The sequence below is a fragment of the Arvicola amphibius genome, chromosome 1 (genome assembly GCF_903992535.2).
Source record: "Arvicola amphibius chromosome 1, mArvAmp1.2, whole genome shotgun sequence".
Taxonomy (NCBI): Eukaryota; Metazoa; Chordata; class Mammalia; order Rodentia; family Cricetidae; genus Arvicola; species Arvicola amphibius.
Window position 1 is genome coordinate 32,366,108 of NC_052047.1, and position 22,691 is coordinate 32,388,798.

The following is a 22,691-nucleotide window of genomic DNA, read 5'->3' on the forward strand; positions in this document are numbered from 1 at the left end:
TTGTTAATTGACATAGAAAAATAAATAAAAACAGCTTATTTATATGGACGTCACAGGCTACCTAAATGCACTTGCTTCAGAATCTATTATAATGTACTTTAATTGCTATTTGTATTATTATTAGGTATGAGCTGCTTTAATTAGCATACTTTATGGAAGAGAAAAATACTAAATAGTGTGGAGTAAGAGAATAGAAACAAGGAAGGTCACTACATATTTTTTAGATGATAGGGAGTCAGAGAAAAGAAAAATACTGCAATATCTGCTATTCTGGGCAACAAGAGAGGAAGAAAGGAAGGGAGAGAGAGACAAAGAAAGTCTATCAGTCTGTAACCCCGTTATGCTCATCTGGTTCCTTTAATGGATTTCAGTGGCTGTTGTAGCAACAGTTCCCTTGCCGCCGCCGTGCATGCACAAACAGTTACTTCTGCTTTGAACTGTCTGCTTCTCAAGTAACTACACGGTACATTTCATTTCATCTCTGAATTTGGGCATTTCCAGGTGGTGTGGAGTGATTAATGATGCACCCTAGGACCCCCATCCTTGGGCGACATCCCTGGGAAGCAGGGATTTAGCAAGGCGTAAAGGCAGAAGATGGCTGGGCACTGAGCCCTTTTCTCCATAGCCACGGTCTTTGCAGTACAGTTGTTCCAGCTGCCAGAGGCTTTCTGGTTGCCATGGCAACCCTTGGGCTCTGTTGAGAACTCAAAGCAGAGCCTCTGAAGTTAGGAACCAAACACAGAAGCTCCACAAATGCAAATGAAATGCACTTGAGCCGGGCAAACACAACAAGAATCGCCCGTGTCATATGCTAGGACGTCTTTGACGGCGGAAGCTAGTACAATCAGTTTTGTGGGTTTTGTGTTTGTAAAACGAGAGAGTTCTTGCCTGGCATTCTTCATTACTGTCATCTTCCCTTGATGGGAGATAATACGTTGCAAATCGGCACACTAGAGCGCAGGCAGTAGCAGGGGGAGGGACCGAAACGTGCTTAATGGGAATGCACCCAGACGGCTCATTCATTCACTTGAGTTTTACATTGTCCACCTCTAGAGAGCTCATTTGTGCAGGGCATTGTGTCCGGTCTACATATGCAAGAAGAAACAAGACACCGTCCCGGAATCAAAATTAAGTAACGATAATGATTCAAATATAACAGGATTCTCGCGAGCCCGAAGAAAGTCTATTAGGCTCTTTCCACAGAGGGAGAGTTCCCTGGGCGTTCTCTTGAAGGCAATTAAAAAAAAATTAAAAAATAAATAAGTAGATAAAAGGATAAATAAATAAATAATTCCTAACTAAGGAGAGGGAAGAGGTAGTGACCAGATACATTCCATTATACGGAAGGGCAGGAAAATAGCAGCGTTTCCCTTGGGATCCCAACTGTCAAGGCCACGCCAATGTTTCTTATAGGCGCTGGAACGGAGAAGAGGTTTATTTTTCTTTCTTTTTTCTTTTCTTTTTTTTTTTTTTTTTTAAAAAAAAAGCGGAGCTCTTTTCCCCACTGGGCTGGGCTTGATTTCTAGTATGGGAAACCCCGCCTTTCTGGAGCACTGATTGGTCCAACTCGTTTTGAGATAATTTATGCCGGCGCCCTCCCCGTCTGATTGGCTCCTCGGCTCAGTTCTTCTGGGAGTCGCATCCTACCTGGTTAGGAGGTGTCCTGTCTTTCCACACTCTCCCTTGTACTCACTGGGCGGCTGCTGAGGCTTGAGGCAAACTCTGGGCTTGGGGACTGAGCTAGCAGAGGAGGGACCATAAAAGCGACCTGATGGGTTCTAGGAAAGCCTTCCTCTTCTCTCCTTCGCTCCTGTGCAGTCAAACTAGAGGAGTGAGGTTGCTGTTCCTGTTACTAACCCTGCATTTGGGAAACTGGTAAGTAAATTCAAAGACTTGAAACTGTCTTCTTTAATTTATTTATTATTTCTTTTGTCCCACAACCATTATAAGCAATTTGCATTTTTCCGGGAACATGTGCAATGTTTGCCGTCATTGTATTTTCTGATCTATCTGTTTACTTGGAGACGACATGAAATCAGCCTTTTCTGAAGCAGGGGTGTTCACTTGTTTTTGAGTTCTATCGGGTTATAAACTAATAGAGGTTCCATTTCTAAAAAGGGAAATGACTTTCCTGCTGTATTTGGAATCAGATACTGTTGACAAACTTTATCAGTGATACTACATGTTAAATAATTTCAGAAACTTCTTGTTACATGTCATCATGTATATACTATTTGTATATAAGACAATATTGTGATTTTTTTTCTCATTCGTGTTGGGGTAACTTTCTTGTTTAAGTCAATCTTTTATATGCTATATTTGACCACGTATCTATCAGTATGAAAATATATATATATATCTCAGAAAGAGTTCTGTGTGTTTCATTAGAATCACTTTTGAAAGTCTTCACTGTAAGTGGTTGCCTACTAATTAAAATTGATAATACTCTGGATGTCTTAGCTGCATTTTTGTGTGATCATACCAAGCACAAATCTGCAGTCTGACAGGAACAAGAGTGGACTGTAAAACATTTCAAAAACTTTGAAGTTGTGCTGATAGTGAAAAAAAAAAGCTCACACTTGGACCAGGAGCAAGCAAAGTGTGGAAGAAGTTGCCACGTTTGCTTAAGACATAGATTCTTTAATAGCTTTTTTAAAAAATGTACTATCCATCCATTGCATCATTTGTTTTATAAACATTTGCATTAAAGGTTGTGGCATTTGATGCTTTAGTGCTGTTTAGAACTCCAGTAAAGCCAAATTACTAGGAAGACAATTTTATATACATTTTCCTTCTCTTTACCAGTAGATAGAACATCTGCAAAGCCTCAGAATCTAGGCACTGAATAAGATCATAATTAAAATTGGCCTTCCTGGATTCAAAATTTGATATTTGGTATGTTTGTGTTTCATTTGGGAATTGCAATTTTATTTATCTTTCTGCCTTTGAATTTTAAATGTTCTCTATATACAGACAATGTAATAAATATTTCAACCTATATAATGTTTAGTAATGGGTTATGTTCTTGAATATATCACGTTTTATAGACAATATTTAAGTATAATAGGTACTTTTACACCACAGAAAAGTAAATCAGATTGGCCTACTGGTTTCCTGGAGTAACAACCTGCATGCTCTTTTTGTCTTTATAGCTGCACATTTCTATCTAATCGTGTAAGGATACTGTCTCACAGAGAACATATTGTCTGTACCAATAGATGCTTCGTTTGGAAGAGTTTTACATTGCATTCATTGTTGCCAGCTTCCACACTCTCATCAGGCTGATACAGGGTAAAGTGCGCTGTGGTGCAGTGGGCAGGGCACTTACTGGATGCCCTAGTCTTATGTGCCACAGCTCTTTAAACACACTCCATACAATATTTTCTTCTGCAATATGTATTATAGCAGTAGACCATGCTGACTCCTTCAAATGTTCAAATTCAATACATCTCAGATTTGAAATGAAATATGCAGTGATTTAAGGGTCTCTTCACAGGTCTGAGCAGTAGTAAAGAGGAAAATTCTAATATGACTACCATTCCCTATTTTTTACTGTATGTTTGAAATATTGAAATTAAGTTACAAGGTTCAAATTTAAGAATAATTTATTTTATCTTTATTGTATAGATAAACTGGATTTCTTTGTCAGTTGAACAAATAAATATTGAAACAAATACACACACACACACATATATATTGCTACTATAAATATGGTTTGAGTGCTTCGGTTATGAGTTTTTATGACTTCGTTTTATAAAGCAGACAAATTTGTTATTCTTTCAATATAGATTTGAATGAAATTGGCATCAATACTTATAAACTATGTATGATCATATATATTGTTCCCTCTTTGTGTGTTCACTTGTGGCTTCTTTTTATAGCAGATCACAGACAGTTCTGTTTGAAGGAATTTCAATGTTATACTAGTTTTAAAATACACATTCAATGCCATCTATTTGGAGATTACTAAGTTGGATTCTATTACTTTTTATATAAATTCAATGGCCAGGTCTTGTCTCCTGATTAGTTTCCGTGAAGAGTGAAGGGAGACAGTGTATCGACTTTCCTCATTGCTGAATTATGAAAACGGATCCTCCTGTTGTATCTAAAAGCTCTGACCATGGATGCTGTTCTTCATTCTCCAGGAGAGTCTGTGGCATCCTGACAACTTGGTTCATATTTCATCTGCTTGATTTCACTCTTTGTAATCTTGAGACAAATATAAGTGTAATCAAGTTTACAAAGAGTTTGAAAAGTATTTTGAGATCTTAGGTGTTCTAAAATGTATCCCATAGTAACCTTTGTTTGAGAAGTTACTTGAATAGAAAACCAAAGAAATATAACATATTTTTAAAAATTTCCATCGATAAAACACATTGTCATCCAATTTTCTACATTAAGTTCAAATGCACTTACTTTTAAAATGTATTATTTTAGGTTATTTCATACATAAGTTTTGGGGTGCTCTGCTTAATAAACAATTTTTCTTTATGTTTCAAGCTTTTAAACGTACGTTTGTAGTATAAACCAATGTAAATGTTACTTGTTCAAAGCACCCAAAGATAAAATGATTTTGAGATGATAAGGTTGCAGTTAATAAAAGTCCCCAATAGAAAATCTTTTAAATTATCCAAACACAAAATCCAGTCCAGTTGCTTTCCATTCTACAGATTGAAACACCTGTTGGCTAAGCAGAAGAGGAAATGCTTTATACTGCATTCAAATTTCATAAACATTTTGTATCTATACCCATGTTATTATGTTTGTTTATGAGTGTGAGAATAAAGGTAGAGCCCCAAGGAGCTAGAGGCAAGGTAGGATAGAAAGCTGAATAAGGACTGTGGAGGTCGTGGTAAAATGAAGGTCACATGTGGCAAGTGACTTCCTAGATGAAACGAAATGAGTGGGAACAAGTTAAATGACAGATTTCAGGTGAAAATTGTACATGGGAGTTATCAAATGAGAATTCTGATCTTTGTTGTCCAGTTTCAATTTCACTTCTAACTGTCACTTCTTCCTCAATGATTTCAGGCAAACTTTTGGGGCACAGAGAACTCATTTTCCAAAATTATTTCAAGAACATTAAAAATATTCAGGAACAGGACATAACAATTTGGGAAGGACATAGTAAGAAATATTCTAAAGACTCATCATAATTCTCATATTATTTATTTTTGTTAAAGTGGTTTGAAATACAATAGAATTGAATATCAATTATTAGATATTATTAAGTACCCAAATGGAGTATGTTTCTTTGCTTCGTTCTATATGTGATAAATTAAAGAAATGTATCTTTCTCATTGTTCTTCCCTTAAAAATGAGACATTGTAACATGTCCCCAACCTATGTGGGGTGTTAAATGAAATTTATTATTTAAATTCTGTTTGGGCAACTATATGGTTGAGATTTCATGAGTGCGGCTTTCCTGTCATGTCTAAAGGACCCTGCTTAGCAGAAAGTGTCCTGATCCTTTGGCTTTTACAATCTTCCATCTCCTCTTCTTCCACTTTTCCTTAGCCTTAGTGTATAGGTTGCATTGTAGATATGTTAGCTGGTGATGAAGTACTCTATGGGCTCTGCATTTTGGCCAGTTGTTTATCTCTGCAATCATCTCAATTTTCTGGAAAAGGAAGCTATTTGATGAGCTTATACTCTTATTCCTGAGTATAAAAACAATTATTGAGAATACAGTTAACTATTATATTAATTTAGGAAAAACTGCTAGGAGGCGCTCCTCTAGTGTTTATGATGTCGCTAGTCAAGGATAGTTGGCTAGGTTGCAGAATCAGTCATTAATTCCCTCCTATTCAGTAGGCCTTAAGTATGATTAGACAGCTGTTGGTTACCCTCCAATTAAATAACTCATTATTATATCAGCGGTGGTTTCTCATCAGTTGGTAATTGTTGTGGCTAACTGGCTTTATGATGGATAGGAACAGCAATTGCTTTTCTCTCTTGGCAGGTTACACAGCATTTTCTGATAATACAGGAGCTAGCACTCATAGAAGCTTTCAGAACACTCCCAGCTTGGTTGCGCCAAGTCCTGTGATTGAACTGTGTGTTGTCTTACCTTTGAAGTAAGCCAAGAGTAATGCTAATAATCTATGTTGTTTTGAGAGTCTATTTGACCCACCTGACTAACTCAACAGGCAGTGTCTCATTACTGATGTGGGAGTTTTGTTAGATAGTCTGTGGCTACTGGGATGAGCGTTATTACTCCATAGTGAGTAGCATTATGAACATTGCCTCACTCAGGATAATTTTTCTAGTTCCATCCATTTGTCTGCAAATATTATGATATTTTATTTTTTAATAACTGAATAATACTCCATTGTGTAAATGTACCACAATTTTTTTATACTCATTCTTCGGGTGAGGGACATCTAGGTTATTTCCATTACTGGCTATTATGAATAAAGCTTCTAAGAACATAGTTGAACAAGTGTCCTAGTGGTAGGATGGAGCATCATTTGGCTATATGCCCAAGAGCGGTATAGCTGCGTCTTGAGGTAGATTTTTTTTTCTCAATTTTTGGGAAGCTGTCAATTTCCAAACTTGCTGTACAAGTTTGCATTCCCAACAGCAATGGAAGAATTTTCCCCTTGTTCCACATCCTCACCAGAATGAACTGTCATTGTGGTTTTGATCTTAGCCATTCTGACAGGTGTAAGATGGAATCTCTGGGTTGTTTTGATTTGCATTTCCTTGATGGCTAAGGATATTGAACACCTCTTTAAGTGTTTCTTGCTTGTTTCAGATTCAAATGTTACAAATTCTTTATTTAGATCTGTACCCCATTTTTAAATTGGACTGTTTAGCTTGTTGTGTCTAGTTTCTTGGGTTCTTTATATATTTTGTGTATTAGCTCCTCTGTCAGATGTGGAATTGAGAAATTATTTCCCAGTCTGTAGGCTGTCATTTTCTATCATTGATGGTATCCTTTCTTTTTTAGTTTCATGAGGTCTTATTTATTAATTGTTGATATTAGTGCCATGCTATTGTTAATCTGTTCAGGAAGTTAAGTCAGAGAAAGTGAAAATTATTTTTCTCCATGAAAGAGCTTCCCATTAGCTTATCTAATCTATTTGCTCAGCCATTGTATATAAGACCAACACTTAGTAGATTCAATTGGATATGCATATATGTAGTAGGATTTATGGCCTCTCTAATTATGAAGAGCCTAGCCATATGCATATAATAAGAACATCAAATATGAAAGGGGATAAGATTTTGGATACTGCTATTTGCCTCATTTTACAAAAGGAAAGAGAAAGGCACAGATACTTTTAGAATTTGTTAGGAGTTATCTTTCACTTAAGTGATGAATTCAAGATAGAAACTCACTTGTCTGCCCAGAACCTACATTCTTTTATTTTATAGAGCATTTTTATTGTTTTTATTGAGCTATACATTTTTCCCACTCCCTTTCCTTCCTCCCCTCTCACCTTCTACCCTGCCCACCCCCCCATTCCTAATTTACCCAGGACATCTTGTCTTTTTCTCTTTCCTAAGTGGATTCATGTATGTCTGTCTTAGGGTGCTCTTTGTTGTCTACATTCTCTAGAGTTATGTACTGTAGGCTGATTATCGTTTGCTTTATGTCTAATATCCACTTATGAGAGAGTGTATACAACAATATTTATCTTTCTGGGTCTGGGTTACCTCACTTAGTATTTATTTTTCTAGTTCTGTCCATTTGCTTGTGATTTTCAAAATGTCATTATATTTTAGTACTGAGTAGTATTCCATTGTGTAAATGTACCACATTTTCCTTATCTATTCTTTGATTGATGAGCATCTAGTATTTTCCAGGTCTGGATATTTTAAATAAATCTGCTATTAACATAGTTGAGCAAATGACCTTGCAGTATGAGTGTGCATCCTTTTATTATTTGCCCAAGAGAAGTATTGCTGGGTCTTGAAGTAGATTAATTCCCAATTTTCTAAGAAACTGCTGTACTGATTTCCAAAGCAGATGTATAAGTTTGTACTCCCACCAGTAATGGAGGAGTGTTCTTCTTACTCCACATCCTCTTCAGCATAAGCTGTCCTTACTGTTTTGGTTCTTGGCCATTTTTACAGGTGTTATTTATCTGATGACTAAGGAAGTTGAACATTTCCTTAAGTGTTTTATGGCTGTATGAGATATGTCTATTAAGAATTTTTTTGTTAAGAGCTGTACCCCATTTTTGTGTTCAGTTTCCTAAGTTTTTATATATTTCAGAGATCAGTTCTCTGTTGGATATGAATATGAGGAAGATCTTTTCCCATTCTATAGGCTGCTGTTTAGTATTGTTGACTATATACTTTGCTTCACAAAACTTCTCAGTTTTGAGTTTCTATTTATTAATTGTTGCTCTCAGTGCCTGTGATATTTAGGAAATGGTTCTTGTCCTGTACCAATGCATTCAAGGGACCTTCCCACTTTTTCTGGCATGAGGTTCAGTGTGGTTAGTTTTATGTTGAGGTCTTTGATCCATTTGGAGATGAATTTTGTGCATGGTGCGATAAGTATTATTTGCATTTTTCTAAATGTTGACATCCAGTTATGCCATCACCATTTGTGGAAGATGTTTCCTTTTTTTTCCATTTTATGATTTTAACTTCTTTGTCAAAAATCAGGTGTCATAGTTGTGTGGATTGATATCTGGCTCTTTGATTCTATTCCATTCGTTCCCATCTGTTTTATGTCAATACCAAGCTGTTTATATTATTGCAGCTCTGTAGTAGAGTTTGAAGTCAGGATACTTATGCCTCCAGAAGATACTTTATTGTACAGGATTGTTTCGGCTATCCTGTTATTTTGTTTTTTCCATATGAAATCAAATTTCTTTTGAGGTCTATGTAGAATTTTGCTAGAATTTTGATAGGTTTTTGAATTGAATCTGTAGATTGCTTTTGGTAAGCTTGTCATTTATACTATATTAATTATATCTGTACAAGAACATGGGAGCTATTTCCATTTTCTGATGTCTTCTTCCATTTCTTTCTTCAAAATTTAAAGTTCTTGTCATACAGGTCTTTCACTTGTTTGGTTAGAATTTCCCCAATATATTTTATGATATTTGGGGCTGTTTTAAAGGGTGATGCTTCTCTGATTTCTTTTTCAGGCTTTTTATCATCTGTATATAGGAGAACTACTAATTTTCTTAGAGTTACTCTTGTATCGTGCTGAAGGTGTTTATCAGTTGTAGGAGTTCCCTGGTAGAATTCTGGGGATCTCTTATGCATACTATTGTATCACCAGCAAATAGTCAAAGTCTGACTTCTTCTTTTTCAATTTTTATCTCCTTGATCACCTTTTGTTGTCTTACATTTCTGGCTAGAATGTCGAGTACTATGTTGAATAGATATGGAGAGAGTAGACAGCTTTGTCTTGTCCTTAATCTCAGTGGGACTGCTTTGAGTTTCTCTCCATTTAGTTTGATGTTGGTTGTTGGATTGCTGTATATTGCCTTTGTTATGTTTAGGTATGTTCCTTATATTGCTACTCTATGCAAGACTTTTATTACAAATGGAAGTTGTGTTCTGTCAAAGACTTTTCAGCATCTAGTTAGATGATCATGTGGTTTTTCTCTTTCAGTTTGTTTATATGGTAGATTTCATTAATAGATTTTTTTTGTATGCTGAACTATCCCTGCATCTCTGTGATGAAGCCAACTTGGTCATAGTGGGTGATTTTTCTTATGTATTCTTGGATTCAGTTTTCCAGTATTTTATTGTATATTTTTGCATCAATGTTCATGAATGATATTGGTCTGTAATTCTCTTTCTTGGTTGAGTCTTTGTGTGGTTTGTGTATCAGGGTAACTGTTGCCTACCCAAAAGAGTTTGGGAATGTTCCTCCTGTCTCTATTGTGTAGAACAATTTTAAGAATTTTGGTATTAGTTCTTCTTTGAAGTTCTTTTTTTTTTTTTTTTGGTTTTTCGAGACAGGGTTTCCCTGTAGTTTCTAGAGCCTGTCCTGGAACTAGCTCTTGTAGACCAGGCTGGCCTCGAACTCAGAGATCCGCCTGCCTCTGCCTCCCGAGTGCTGGGATTAAAGGCGTGCGCCACCACCGCCTGGCTTCTTTGAAGTTCTTATAGAATTCTGCACTGAAACCATCTGGCCATGGGCATTTATTTATTTATTTATTTATTTATTTATTTGAGACTTTTGATTGACTGTTTCTATTTCCTTAGAGGTTATAGGTTTATTTGCTTATCTGGTCGTGATTTAATTTTGGTAAGTGATATTTACCCATTTACCCAAATATTTGTTCAATCCCTTTGTTTGCCAATTTTGTGGAGTACAGGTCTTTGACGTATAACCTGATAATTATCTGGATTACCTCTGTGTCTATTATTTTCTCTGACTTTTCATTTCTGATTTTGTTAGTTCAAAAATTCTCCCTTTGCTTTTTGGTTAGTTTGTATAAGGGTTTGTCTATTTTGTTGATTTTCTGGAAGGACCAAAGCTTTGTCTTATTGAGTCTTTGTGTTGCTTACTTTGTTTCTATCTTGTTGATTTCAGCTCTTAATTTGATTATTTCTTGTCATCTAGACCTCCTGGGTGAGTTTGCTTTTTTTTTTTTTTTTTTTTGCTAGTGTGGGACTTTTCTAACTTCTTTATGTAGGTACTTAGTGCATATGAACTTTCCTCTTTGCACTGCTTTCATTGTGTCCCATAGGTTTGGGTAGGTTGTGTAGTCATTTTCATTGAATTTTAGGAAGTCTTCCATTTCTTTCTTAACCCACTGGTGCTACATTTGAGCATTGTTCATTTCCCATGTCTTTGTGGGCTTTCTGCAATTAGTGTTGTTGAATTCTAGCTCTAAGCAATGATGATCCAAAAAGGTACAAGGGGTTATTCTGATTTTTTTGTGTGTGTCTGTTAAGATTTGATTTATTTCTGAGCACCAGGAGAGGAAGCCTCAGCAGTGTAGCAGGTCATGACAATAGGAGTGGCCTCTGGAGATTGTCTGATCACTAGTGCCTCATCCTCAACACCGACAACAACTGGAGGAACAACTATAGGTGCAATAGCCATGCCTGCACCAGGAGGAATGCCCATCTGAGTTGTGGGCCTGTAGGCACCTGGAGTAACGATTACAGAAGGCTCTACCTTGCTTATAATTCAAGGAACCTTTAAGGGAACTGCATCCCTCAACTTTATCAACTGGAGGTAAAGAGACACACCTGAAATACAGGCTCCACCTGTTCCAATTGGAAGAAGAGATGAACAGACAACAGGGTAAGAATACACTCAACAACATAAAGACAATACAGCACCACCAGAAACTAGTGTTTGTACAACAGCAAGACATAAGTATCTTAACACAGATGAAGCAGAAGAAAATGACCTTAAAAATAATCTTATGAAGATGATTGAGGCCCTTAAAGAGAAAATGAAAAAATTCCTTTAAAGCAGTGGATGAAAAAGCAAATAAAAAATTGGAAAACATCAACAAATCCCTTAAAGAAAACCAAGCAAAAGAAATCAAACAGGTTAAAAAAATGTTTCCAGACTTGAAAAGGGGAAATAGAGGCAATAAAGAAAACACAAACTGCGAGAAATTAAAAACCTGGGTAAACAATCAGGGACTACAGAAGCAAACACAAACAACAGGATATAAGAGGTGGAAGAGAGAATATAACGTGTTGAAGATATGATTGAGGAAATAGATACATTGGTCAAAGAAAATGTTAAATACAACAAATCCTTACTACAAAATATCCAGGAAATCTGGGACACCTAGAAATAACTGAACCTAAGAATAATAGGGATAGAAGAAGTTCAACTTAAAAGCACAGAAAATACATTTAGTAAAATGATAGATGAATACTTTCCCAACCTAAAAAGGACATGTTTATGATGATACAAGAAACTTACAGAACACCAAATAGACTAGACCTGCCCTCCCTCTAAAAAAAGTTCCTTTGCCACATAACAATCAGAACACTAAACATGCAAAATAAAGAAAGAATATTAAGACCTGGAAAGAAAAATGGACAACTAACATATAAAGGCAGACCTGTTATAATTATACTCGACTTCTTAGTGGAAACAATGAAAGCCAGAACGTCCTGGTCAGGCATCGTTCAGACACTAAGAGACCACATATGCCAGCCCAGACTATTAAACCTGGCAAATCTTTCAGTCAATATAGACAGAGAAAACAAGATATTGCATGACATAACCAGATTAAACCAAAGCTATTCTCAAATCCAGTCTTATAGAGAGTACTAGAAGTAAAACTCCAATTTCCAAGGATGTTAGCTACACCCACAAAAAACAAAGGAAATAGAAAATCCCACACCAGAAAACCCCAAAGAAGATAAAAGCACACACAATACCACCACCAACATCATCATCAACAACAACAACAAAACAAATATAACAGAAACTAGTAATCACTGGTCATTAATATTACTTAATATAAATGGATTCAACTCACTTATAAAAAGACACAGGCTAACAAATTGGATACAAAAACAGAACTCATGTTTCTGCTGAATACAAGAAATACACCTCAACTTCAAAGACAGCCATCACCTCAGAGTAAAGCAGTGTGAAAAGATTTTCCAATTAAATGAACCTAAGAAACAAGCTGGTGTAGCTATTCTAACATCTAACAAAATAGACTCCAAATTAAAATTAGGCAATAGAGAAGATGAAAGTCATTTCATATTTATCACAAGAAAAATTCATAAAGATGAAATCTCAATACTGAACATTTATGTACCCTCAATCACAAAAGAAATATTACTAAAGCTTCAGTCACACATCAAGCCCCACACATTAATAGTGGGACTCTTCAGTACCCCATTCTCACCACTGGATAGGCCTACCAGACAGAAACTTAACCGATAAATAAAGGAACTAACAAATGTCATGGCTCAAATGGACTTAACAGACATCTGTAGAATATTTTACCCAAACCCAAAAGAATATGCCTTCTCAGCACCTTATGGATTCTTCCCCAGTACCTTAATTCTAAACCAAACATTTCATATCAAAAATACTTTGTAAGTCAAATCAATGGGTGTGGTTCTGAATGGAGGTAACTGGGAAGAGAAGAAACAATGGAAATACTATGTAATATCTTTATTACATAATTTTAGGAGAAAAGGGGAGAAAAGAAGAGAGAGTAATGAAAACCTATGGTAGTGTAGTTGTGGGTTCATTGAAGCAAGCACAATCAGTAGGAAATCTATTATGTACCTATCACATGGCTCACTGACTCCCTTATGCAATGCTAGATTCATTGTTTAGGGAAAACGTTCAGCAACCTGGAGTACTTGATCATTAAAACATTGCCACAGAGAAAAGAATTAAAAGTAAGAACTTACAGTTTTGGTACATTTTGTTTTAAGATGTGGCTACTTATTTCTCGGGGTTCTGTAAAAAGTTATGGTGAAATTTATTAGGTATGGGTATACCGCACACTAAAACCAATAATGAAAGTAACAAGAAGTCACTGTTTTGCTACAAAGAGATAAAGGATGGCTCATCACCAGACCCATTCAAGCAGAAGCTTGTTAGAATGTTCCTGTTCTCAGTGGGAGGCTGATGAGATTTATGGGTTTTATCTATTTTTAAGCAGTATCTAATTTTCTCGGGACTAAAATAGTTTGGCCAATTGAATTCTAATGCTTTAACAAATAGCCTTAGCTATTAATCCAGTCAATGAATATTTCTTGCCCATTATTCATCCAACAACTATTTACTCAGTGCTCACCATGGGTTAAGCAGCATTTTGGAACCTGGTGCTAAAGTGGTAAGCAAAAAAAATAATCCTTAGGTGCCTTGTATTTTTAAGGAATACAGAAGGACATAGATGATACACAAATGCCAGGTGCCAATGGCAGAGATATGGTGTCTTATTATTATTGAGCTTGAGTTCTCTTGCTCTGCGTATTCGTGGTTTGTTGATAGAAATATGTAAAGCTGTGTCCCACATGCTCAAGGAGGTACAGTGCTAATGGTGAATACTCTGCCATCAAGGCATTGCCAAACAAGGACCATATTCTATGAGCTTTGTTAAAGCTGAGTTCAGGACAGAGTTCAGAAAGAAAACTTTGTGTGTGGGAGGTGATGTCAGTATGTTTGGTAGTAGTGGTAACTTTATTTTGATCTTCTCATGTAGCATTAAGCATCAGCAGCCTCACAGTATGGGTTCCTTAATTTCCTATCAGTGAGGTTCTGATTTATAGGAATCATTTTTTCCCAGAAACAGCGTATTATGCAATTTGATATTTCTCCTTTATGTTTTAATAACTGAATAGCAATGTTAAGAGACTGTACCAAGCATAGGAACATGGAAACACACTTAGAGATTCTGGACTCTAACTTGTGGCTGCTTGTGTAGGTCAGAACATCAGTGCTTTTAACTGGGTTTTGAAGACCATTGCCTATGGATGTATTTCTTTACTCTGCCTTGGTACAGGGGGAAGGGTTTGGTTCTGCCTCAGCTTGATATGCCAGACATTGCTTACTCCCCATGGGAGGCCTTACTGATCCTGAGGGTTAGGTGGGAGGAGTATGGGAGGTGGTAAACTGAGATTTGGAGGAGGGAAGGGAGGGGGAACTATGGTTAGTATGTAAAATGAAAAACAAACTTTTAAATAAAATAAAAAAGAAAATTAATACTTAAAATACATTGGGTTTAATATTTACATTTCACTCTTGGTGTGATCAAGTTTCTGAAAAATCTTTAGAAGTATTAGAAGGAGGGTTCTGGCAATTCGTTAATGACTGTGTGTACTCTGAGATGATCTTTTATGGTTGTGTGGTGTCTGAATTGTGTAAAAGTAGAGATGCATCTGGTCCTTAGTCATCCTAGATATGTACTCACAGAAGACTCATCTAATATGTGTAATTCAGGGTCTTCAAGAAGGAGTACATTTTCTATAATGTAGCCATATTGACTAGACTGAATCTGATCTCATACAACTGCACTCTATTGGGTAGGTAGTTATTTGAGCAACTAATGTGTAAATAAATGCTTATTTCAAGGATTTGCTTAGTAGCAATTCCTTAACAGCCTCAGACTGCCACAATTAGCATGGATGAAGAAGAAGGATTGCATGTTGCTGCTGTACTCATTTGTCTCCCTTGCCTTCTGAAGGGAGTGCTACAAGAGGATCTTATGCTAATGAATATTGTATTTTTATTTTAGACTCAAAGACAATAACATGGTGTGGGCCTCTTATTTGGATATATCCATGCTCAATTCTTTCACTTTTAAGATATTTCAAATTGTTCTGTAATTGAATAAGAATCAACATGATGCCTTTACACAATTCTTGCAGACTTAAAGCATTTATCTGATGCATAAAAGCATCAAAGATTTAGAAAATGTGAATATTGTTAAGGATTGCATCACATATAAATCTAATTTATGTCCTGTCAGGCTCTCTGGATATAAATTGAAATGGTTACTTGGCTGTTTATTTTAATATAATTTATACACAGTGGTAACTTTAAAAATTCTGCACTAAAGATTATGCTAGCTTTCTCTTCCTCAATAAAGCATGATAATGCTTACATGGAAGTACTTATAGAAGATATTTATAATATTTGGGAATTTACCATATCCCTGAACACTTTTCATAAGACACGTAATTGTTCATTTTCTAAAGTTGATTGATTTCAGAGAGTTCTCAGAAGACCAAAGTTCAGTTCCTAGAATTCACATTGAGTGGCTGGAAACTTTAAATCCATCTGCACTCCAGTGTGTTCATTACCCTGTCCCATCTTTCAGAGGAACCTGTGATTGTCTGTGGAGTAAGGAGGAAGTCGAAAATAACCACACAGAAACTGTATTAATTAAATTATTGGTTGGCCCATTAGCTCTAGCTTCTTATTGACTAACTCTTATATTTTAATTTAACCCATATCTAGTAATCTGTGTATGGTCACGTGACAGGAGTTTACCGGCTAAAGTTCTCAGCTTCTGTCTCCAGTGGCTACATTGCTTCTCTCTCACTCTGTGCTTCTTTCTCCCAGCATTGAGCCTAGCTTTCCCTGCCTACCTAAGTTTTGCCTTGCTATAGGTCCAAAACAGTTTTTTTATTCATTAGTGGTAATCACAGCATACAGAGGGAACTTGCACATCATGTGTGTATACCCCATCTCCACATATACAGAGTTAAAAATAATCTTTCATTTAAAGGACAGAGTTAACACAGAAAATAAACAAAACATAGAAAAAAATAAAAATGCTGGTAAGTTGTATGCTTTATTAGTAAGATTTGTTATGATATTTGGATAGCTGTATGTTGTTGGGAGCAGTGAGACCCCAGATCCTGAATTCCTGGTAATCCCCTGATCTGAGTGCCTACAGATGCTCTGAGCAGGAGACCTTCAGGAGTTCCTGATGGCAGGAGAGTGGTTTCTGGTGGGTTTGGCTGGGGCGTGGCTATCTCTATATATTCTGCCCCTGAACACAATAAAGGGGGCATTCTTGGGGAATTCAAGGATGACCCGTGTCGCTGTCTCTCTGTCTGTGTATGTCTGTGTATTTTAACCTCCTGCCCGAAACTTGGTAACTGGGTGCCAGCGAGCCCAATGCAGACACGGGGGGAGGGGGAGTGCGCGGCAGTATGTTATAATAGTATTTTTTCAGTAAAGAAAATATAAATTTCAGAATTAGTATCTAAAATATTAAGAAAAGTATTTTATCATTTGATCTTTTTAATCTTATTCCTAAATATATGCCTATCATCATGAATTCTTTATATAAAATTTACTCTCATATTACTTTGTCTCTTTCTCATTAGTGAAAAAGTTTTCAATATGATAGCTCTGATATGATTAAATAAACTCTGTTGCAAAAGCTTGGGAATTGTCCAAAATCTTTTCTAAAACAACAGTGACCTATGAAGGCTCCACTCCTAGGGGAGAAGCCATGAGCGGTTGGTAGATGTTAAGAGAAGGAGATTCACTCTCCTGGCTGCTGGTCTACCGCTTGAGCCCCATTGGACAGACACATATCTGTGTGTACAAGAGAAGCACTAATAGGACTTTCCAGGTTTTAAAAATAAAAACAAAATACAAAGAGAGGACATGAAACTTGGGAAGAAGGTAGAATGAGCCTCACCAACTTCCCCATCTCACTCCCCATTCATTCCTCAGAGAGGATAAGGGGAGTCACCAAAGTCTGTGATACCAAGTTGAGGCAGGACCAAGCCCCTTCCTACTGAATCAGGCTGGGCAAAGTATCCCACCATGGTAATGGGCTCCAAAAAGCCAGTTCATGTACCTGGGATAAGTCCTGGTCCCACTGCCAGAACCCCCCCCCCTCCACCCCCCGCAAGCAGATCAAGCCACATAGCTATTATCCACATTCAGAGGGCCTAGTTAGGTCCCCAGTTATCAGTCAAGAATCCCTGAACTACCCCTAGCTGGGGTTGGCTGTCTCTGTGGTTTTCTCCATCACAATCTTGATCCTCCTTGCTCATATGATCCTCCTCCATCTGTTCAGCTGAACTCCAGGAGGTCAACCCAGTGCTTAGCTCTGGATCACTGCATCGTCTTCCATGTCTTCCATCAGTTACAGGATAGAGATTCTATAATGAGTTTCAGGGTGGTCAGTAATATGATTACAGGGGAAGGACAGTTCAGGGATTCTCTCCACTATTTCTAGGAGTCTTAGCTGGAGTCATCCTTGTTGATTCCTAGGAGTTTCCCTAGCACGAAGTTTCTCCCTAACCCAATATGACTCCTTCTATCACGATATCTCTTTCATTGCTCCCCTCCTTTGTTCCTTGCCTATCTTTACCATCTGGATCCCTCATGTTCCCTGCTCCCATCCTCTCCATTCTAACAGCCTCTCAGTTTATGCGAGCGACCTTAACTATTTCTCCTTCCAGGGATCTTCCTTGTGTATGTCTTAGTGTCCTCCTTTTTTACTTAGCTTCTCTGAGACTATGGATTATAGCCTGGTTATCCTTTGCTGTACATCTAATATCCACTTATGAGGGAGTAAAATATTGTGTGGTCTTTCTGGGACTGGATTACCTAACTCAGGATGGCTTTCTCTATTTCCATACATTTGCCTGCACATTTCAAGGTGTCATTGTTTTTTTTAACTACTGAGTAATACTGCATTCATTGCTCAAGACCCAGCAATACCTCTCTTGTGCATGTACTCAAAGGAAGCACATTCATACCACAAGGACATTTGCTAAACTATGTTCAAAGCAGCACTATTCATAATAGCCAGAGCCTGGAAACAACCTAGATGCCCCTCAACAGAAGAATGGATATAGAAATATTATACATTTACACAATGAAGTATTACTCAGCGTAGAAACCACAAGATGAATTTGACAAGAAACAGCATTGAAAGGGGTGGTAGGCTTGAAATCTCACTTCTAATGAGGAGCTATTAGCAACAGATAGCCTCTGGAAGAGGGAAAGTCAGTTTTCTTACATGGAGTGGAATCTGGTAGTTGGACCTTACTCCAGTGGATGGTCATACTTCCGAAGGAATATGGACAACACAATTTGGACTCAAAGGGAACAACATGGGGTTATCTATGTGGGGAAAGAAGTGAATCTGTGGAACTTTAATAGGGTGTTGAATATGACCAAAATGCATTGTTTAAAATTTTCAAATATCTAATATAAATGAAAATAAACAAAGTTTGTTTTTCTAGAGCAGCAGATCACAGGTAGGATCTGTGGAGGAAATGCAAATTTATGAATTCAGAAAATTTTGCTCAAATATTTTTTTGTGATCTGTTACCTAAATTGATATTTTGGAGTTTGATATTTAATAAGGGAAAAAAGTAATATACATTGAATATGTATGATGCACACACATACGTGTGTGTTTATATGTGTATATACATATATATTCATAGTCATACATCAAATGTTTTCTGTGTTGATATAATTTTAATATGAATTAAGTATTTAATTATGTGTGGATTTTAGAAATTTAATGGGGTTTTAAAATAAAAAAAATACCTTAGCCATGGAGGTATGGAATTTGTAGGCCAGATTAAAATTTCACAGAAAATAATCAAATATTTCATAAACAATAAATGTAGCTGAAGCGTGATGCAAGATAAATAAATGTTTGACAAGTAAGAAGTTGGGAGACTAGATTGTGTGGTCTTGGGGAGTTGCTCTTAGTTACAAAGAAAACCATCACTCTAAGATCCAGTACTCTGAAAATGGAGAATATATATATATATATATATATATATACACATATACATATATATGTATATATATACACATATACATATATATGTGCATACATACATATATGTATACATGAAAATGTATGTACACACACATATATATGCATATATTCTGATATCTCTGCCTTTATTTTTAGAGCATTTCAGTTGTTGCTATGTTTATCATTGAGTACAGGGATACAAGAGATGAAATAGAGATATCTATGAAAGTGCCATCACAATTTGGGACTTTCTAGTGAATTTTGTCTTGCAACTAGAAGTAAGAATTTGGGTAAGTTCTTCACACCTTTTTAGAAAGTCCTTATATTTACTTATAAAATTAGGCTATATAGGCTATAGGAGATCCGTTATGTATGGTGTATACACAACACATTTATTCAGTTGTGGAGTAAATAATAATTGAGAGCCTGTTTGTTTTTTTTTTTTTTTTTTTTTTTTTTTTTTTTTTTTTTTTTTTTTTTTTTTTTTTTTTGGTCATAGAGTATCATAGACAATGAGGCTGCATGAGAAAACAAAACCGGCAAGCTTCAACAGACTGGGTTCCTTTGAGAGTGCATGCTCAGAAATCAGAAGAGAGTTGTGTTTTAAGATTGTCTTGAAGACATGAATTCATTTTAGTTTAAACAACTTCCAAGATTCTCAGGGGAAGAATCGTGTACATTTATCTACTACTTGCTGAATGTATACGTGCACAGCAGTTAGAAAACATGGACTGAAAAAGACTGAGCTGCAGTTACAAAGCCTGAGTCTACAACTGCTCCTCAGAGATTTACTCTCACAAATAAGATTATCCTGACAAAATCATGGCACATTTAAAGAGCAGGACATTAAAATTTTTGGATTTACTCAGACTATATAATTTCTTTCTTTAAATAAAACTATCTACAAAAAATTTGACATCTAATAATTATTAGGCATGAAATATTGAGTATGCCCAGATTAGTTGTTGAGCAAAATAAAACCAAATCTCTTAAAATTAACTTAAGAAAAATATATGTATTAGAAAATATGAACTCACTTTGTTATTCTATTAAATGTTTCCCCAGTAGTAAAAGATTCTGAGTAATTATATATTCTACACATCTCATTGTCTGCTACACAGAATCTGGGTTAACTATTTCCAATTATTTATGGAGTAAGGAGCATTTCTAACACTACTTTTGAAATATTTACATGTTCAATGAATGCTCAGAATGTGCTAGGAAATTCATTCTTTTGTTACACTTATGTTTCATGTTTTGGAATCATGTCTCTTTTGCTTCTCTCCTACCAATAAATATAAGACAGATCACATATCGTTTTTCCCTTAATTTGTTTGTTTGTCTGTCAATGTGTATTGAATTATATAATTATACTCATCCTAAAAAAACTGCATTCAAACAAACCAAATAAGGCAAGTATATGCACATTATCTACATAGAAGTGGTGATGTGATGATTATAAGAGCCATAGCTAGCGACTCCAGGGAAAAAGCCTCTTCCTGACACAATAAGGTTGATGAACATGCAATTCACAAAGACTATAGTATGCACAAGACATGCACAAAGTCAAACAAAATCACAGCTGGAAAGGGGGAAGTAGGCACAAAGTTCCACACAAACCAGGAAGATATTACAATTGATTCTTGGAGGAGAAAAATTAGTTTTCTTCAGTGTGATACTTTGAGTGTATCTAAACACTCAAGGACAGGCATTGTGTTAGTGAACTATTCAATAACACAACAGGTGTGTGTGTGTATGTGTGTGCATTGTGTGTGTTCAGAGTGCTGTTATATTTGATACTTTTTTGGATTTTTGTTGTGTTTTTGAGAGAGAGTGAGCAAGAGTGAAGTTCAGTGGTTTTGAAAAGGCAGGATTTGGAAGGACTTGGAGAAGGGGGAAGGAATGATCCAAATATATTGAGCATATTAAATAAAAGAAAATATTAGCCATTTAGCAAGGGACAACAAGGTGCTATAGAACTCTGGGAAAAAATAATTCTGTTCAATTCCTTGTTTAAAATTGACCTTTTGTAGAATCTATTTGAGCAATTGCATACAAATTCACAAAATGTAGTTTCTTAAAACTGGCAGTATGTGTATCTGGGAGAAGCTTTGTGGTATTGATTAAGTCCCTATGTATTATTTACATACATTATGACAATAGTAACTTACTTAACACTTATGTGCATTAGAACCAAGACTAGATAATTCAGGGACCTCGGTTAAAGCCAAATATTGTTTAAAAACAAGATAAAATGACTCCTAACAACACTCTCCTATACTGTCTTGATGGCTTTGCCCAGCCATCCTCAGAGAAGCTTCCTCCTGCAGCAGAAGGAACAAATACAGAGACCCATAGTCAAACACTGAGCAGAAAGTGAGAGACCTTGGAACACATAGGCCTTAAATAGATGTCTCCATCAAATCCCTCCCCTCAGGGTTCAGACAAACATGTAGAAGGGGTGGAAAATGTGGAAGAGCCAAAGGGACTGAGGGCACCAAGGAAACAATGCCCTCTGAATCAACTGAAGAAAGCTCATAAGAATTCACAGAGACTGAGTCAACATACACAAGACCTCCATGGAACTGCACCAGGTTCCACATGTATGTATGTATGTATGTATGTATGTATGTATGTATGTATGTATGTATGTATGTATGCATGCATGTATGTAACCATATTTAGTGTTGTTATAGTGAGTATACAATGAATGACTCTCTGATTCTTCTGCCTTCTATCTTTCTTTTTTGCCTTCTGTTTGTTTTGCGCAATTTCAATGTGTTAAGTTTTGTTTTTATCTTCTCAATTATATTATATTGTACTATTATCCATAAAAACCTGTTTGTTCTCTAATGAGACAGAAATGGCATGGTTCTGAATGGAAAGGGAGGTGGGAAATGACCTGGGGGGTTAGAGGGAGGGGAAGCTGTTTTCAATAATTGAGAAAAACGAATTCATGAAACTCTGAAATAGTTGGTTTTTTTTAAATTTTATGTTTTAAATATAATAATTACTATTTTTTCCAACTACTCTTCACATCATTTATGTATGTGGGCAGCAAAGTTAGGCAGCTATGGGGCTCTTCATATCACAGCACCTCGTCTGCTTCAGTAAAAACAGCTGTGTTTGCTATGGTTGTTATCCTTTGCTGTTCTTTCAATTCAGCCTAGCTGAATTGATTTTCTTTAATTTTATTTTGCTTTATGCAAGTAAGTTTCAGATAGGACCCATATCTGCTGCCAGTCCATTTGTCTGAGTCTTTTTGGAGGGTTTACCGCAGACTACAGAAAGGACCATCCTCTAGATTCCCAGATGGGTACAACCCCATTGCTCATTACGTAGTTTGGGTTTTAGAAATCTCCTTGCTAGGCAACAGTAGTCCTTGGGAAACACTTGCCCACTTTATGACTTCTGATTGGATTCTGAGAAACACAGAGTACCATAAAACTGTACCTTTAAAAACACAGTATTTGTCCATTTTCTAAAGATTTTCAAATACATAAAATATAAAAT

General features: G+C 36.3%; 1 protein-coding gene across 1 annotated transcript in view; it reads left to right on the top strand.

The window, feature by feature from the left end:
* The first annotated feature begins 1,696 nt into the window (after positions 1–1,696).
* Positions 1,697–22,691, top strand: part of Gabrg1 (gamma-aminobutyric acid type A receptor subunit gamma1) — a 75,499-nt gene continuing 54,504 nt past the window's right edge. The window contains exon 1 of the mRNA XM_038338144.1: positions 1,697–1,875. Within this exon, the coding sequence (XP_038194072.1) occupies positions 1,772–1,875 (104 nt within the window). The 5' untranslated portion in view covers positions 1,697–1,771. The remainder of the gene's footprint in view (positions 1,876–22,691) is intronic.